Source organism: Sinocyclocheilus rhinocerous, unplaced genomic scaffold, assembly GCF_001515625.1.
Source record: "Sinocyclocheilus rhinocerous isolate Xijiao unplaced genomic scaffold, SAMN03320098_v1.1 scaffold2213, whole genome shotgun sequence".
Classification (NCBI taxonomy): domain Eukaryota; kingdom Metazoa; phylum Chordata; class Actinopteri; order Cypriniformes; family Cyprinidae; genus Sinocyclocheilus; species Sinocyclocheilus rhinocerous.
This window is the reverse complement of record NW_015634046.1, coordinates 657,406-660,558: the sequence shown is the minus strand read 5'-3', so window position 1 is coordinate 660,558 and position 3,153 is coordinate 657,406. Positions and strand designations below refer to the sequence as shown.

At 29.4% G+C, this 3,153-nt stretch overlaps 1 protein-coding gene across 1 annotated transcript in view; it reads right to left on the bottom strand.

Annotated features, from left to right (window-relative positions):
• The window catches only part of inf2 (inverted formin 2), a gene marked incomplete at its 3' end in the record, with an annotated part of 25,026 nt that overhangs the window by 2,560 nt on the left and 19,313 nt on the right, over window positions 1–3,153 (bottom strand). The window contains 3 exon segments of the mRNA XM_016559229.1: window positions 354–456; window positions 544–605; window positions 1,673–1,815. Of these exon segments, the coding sequence (XP_016414715.1) occupies window positions 354–456; window positions 544–605; window positions 1,673–1,815 (308 nt within the window).

The window sequence follows — 3,153 nt, the reverse complement described above, 5'->3', positions numbered from 1 at the left end:
AAAACTTCATTTTTGATTAGTAATATGCATTGCCAAGAACTTCATTTGAACAACTTTAAAGATGATTTTCTCAATATTTAGATTTTTTTGCACCCTCAGATTCCAGATTTTCAAATAGTTGTATCTCAGCCAAATATTATCCTATCCTAACAAACCATACATCAATGGAAAGCTTATTTATTCAGCTTCAGATGATGCATAAATCTCAATTTCAAAAAATTGACCCTTATGACAGGTTTTGTGCTCCAGTGTCACAAATGACAGAAAACACTGATTGTGAGCTTTGTCTTCATTTGCATCAAGGTCTATGAATGTGAGATACTTGCAAATGATCATATTTTACAGGGAAGTACCTCTTGTTTTTCTGGAAGCAGTTTCAGAAGCTGTTTCAGGGACTCGACGTCGAATTTCGAACAATCTCCTTTCTGCACCATTGACACAAACTCTTCATTTGAGCTGTTTGTGAGAGAAACAAACAAATAATCTTAAACGTCTTAAACGTCTCATCACATAAACTAACCAATCCAAAACGTCTGATCTTACCACTTAAACCGCTTCAGAAAGATATTTAGGTTCAAATTCTTCTTGGGGTCAATGAAGGAAATCTGAGAAATAGGAGAAAATGTTTATTTGTGACTTATTCATCAGTGATGTCATACTACAGGCCCTATGAAATCGGTTTTAATTTTTCACAAATTCCGTTTTTTTTTTTTTCCCCAAAAAAATTCTGGGTTTTTTTCACGACTTGTTTTTTCCATTACAATTTTTCTGGTTAAATTAAAATTTTTGTAATCAAAAAGAATGTGTAATTAATTGTAACCATAGGACTCATACAATTTAATGATTTATTAAGAGTTTAACAAATTACATTTTTACATTCCAATGAAATACATTTTATTTTTTCACAAATTCCATTTTTATTCTTTTCCAAATTGTTTTTCCCCCATTGTAATTTTTCAGGATTCTTTTTTTCTATTTACATTTTTCAAGACTCCGTTTTAAAGGTTAAATAAATAAAAAAGGCATGTGTAATTAATTGTAATCATGAGACTTCTGCAATTTAACAATTTATTAAATGTTTGACAAAATGAAATTTTTCATTTCTATGAAATGCATTTTTTTTTTTTTTTTTATCAAATTCAGTTTTTTACCCCAAAATTCCTTGCTTTTTGTTTTCATTTTTCTGGATTCCATTTTAATGGGTTAATAATTTATAAAATAATCAAAAACATGTCTAATTAATTGAATTCATAAAACTAACAACTTTTTTTTTTTTTTTACGGTAATAGAGCCCTATGAAATGCTTTATTTTTCTTTTTCAGAATTTCTTTGTGCATTTAACGTTTTCAGGATTTATGATCTGATACAAACTTATATAAAAACAGTGGTAATAAATTATTATTACTTTGAGAACTACATTCATTTTTAAATAGTCTTTTTTGATTCATTGTACAGCCCTACATTTGATTTATTCATCCAAAATGATTGATGACTGCATAATAGAAATCATAAGGCTCTATATTCTAAAGAAATGAGCTCTGAAACAACTTTCCCTTTCAGCTGACGTCCTCAATCAATTACCTGTTCATCTATTCCCAAGGACAAAATCAAGTCGTGCTCTGCGTCTCTTTCATTAGTTCAGTGTGGAGTCGTCCTCTGAAGGATCTCTCACCTCCTTGGGCTCTTTCTTGAGCGGCGCGGCGGGGCTCTTGTCTTTGGCTTCGGCCGGCGGCAGACAGAAGAGCTGCTCGATGCTGCTGTAATTGGGCTCCAGAGGAGACTCGCTCGTGACAGACGCCCACATTGAAGGACCATCTATGAAAGAACAACATGCGCTGTGTTTGCACACAAGAATGCAAGAGCTGATAGAAAGCATTAATCCAGTCATAATCGAAGCTGATTTAATGAATGCTTCTGAGAGTCACAGCTCAGTTTGAGGCACTTTGCAATTACATTATCCATGAGCGGAAACGAATACTCTGAAATAATTATACTTTTGGACAGACAGAAATTCTAATTAAAATCTACACATATTTCTGGTAATTTTGTGTTACTTTCTCAACTTGTTTATCATGCTTGATGTTTTAATAAAATAAAATAAAATAAAATAAAATAAAATAAAAAAGTCTGTATGGCCACATCAAATTCAAAGGAGTTTGAATTATTTATTCTGTTATTTTGCTCTCAACTAATTCAGATAAACCTGCTTCTAAATTTAAACCAATTAAAAATTAACTAAATAATTAATGGCCTGGCTATTAGAAGTGCTTTTTTTTTTACCATTGATACACTATTATTATTATTTTTTTAATTAGATTTATTTTTATACTTTTTTTTTTTTTTTTCAAAAATGTCTACATATTTAATTATGGAGTTTTAGTTATTTTAGTACATTAACTTAAACTAAAAAAAAAAAAAAATGCTGCCTTTGCAACTAGCTGAAATAAAAGGTTAACTTTTTTGTTTTTATTTTTAATATTTTGAACTGGATTTTATTTTTATATTTTCAGTTTTCATTTTAATTTCAGCTGAAGCTTTAGTAATTTTGTCATGTTTGTCACTTATTTTATTTTTCATTTGTAATTTATTAAATGTCTATATATTTGCAACTAGCTGTAATAAAACGTCTGCATTTTTGCATTTTATTTTCATTTATATTGTTTTTTTATTAATGTTTTAATAATTTTGTTTGTCATTTTTATATTTTTTAATATGTCATTATTATTGTGTTTGTCATTTTTAATGTCCATGTAATTTGTATTGAGTTTTAGTTTAAACAATTACAACAAGCTGATTTTTTTTTAAAAATAATGTACATTTTTGATGTTGCTAATATTTTTTCTGATGAGAGATAGACATGTATAGTGATGAAAGCCAAAATATTAAATGTCATGGATGAATATTTACGGAGAAATCCGCTTTTTTGTAGAGGTGGGGTCAAAATGGCAATTTTCACCTGAGATTCAGAGTCAAATTACAGGGATGTAAAAATGACTTCAGAAAGATGGCAGCATCATAATATTATTTTTACACAGAGATTGGTAGGTCTGTTAGTAAAATCTGTTGACTTTAGCAATCTTTGTTGCATTATGTACCAATGGTGACCATTCAAAAATGGGGAAAGCACTTTTCAAGTTTTTTCTCCAAAGTTTG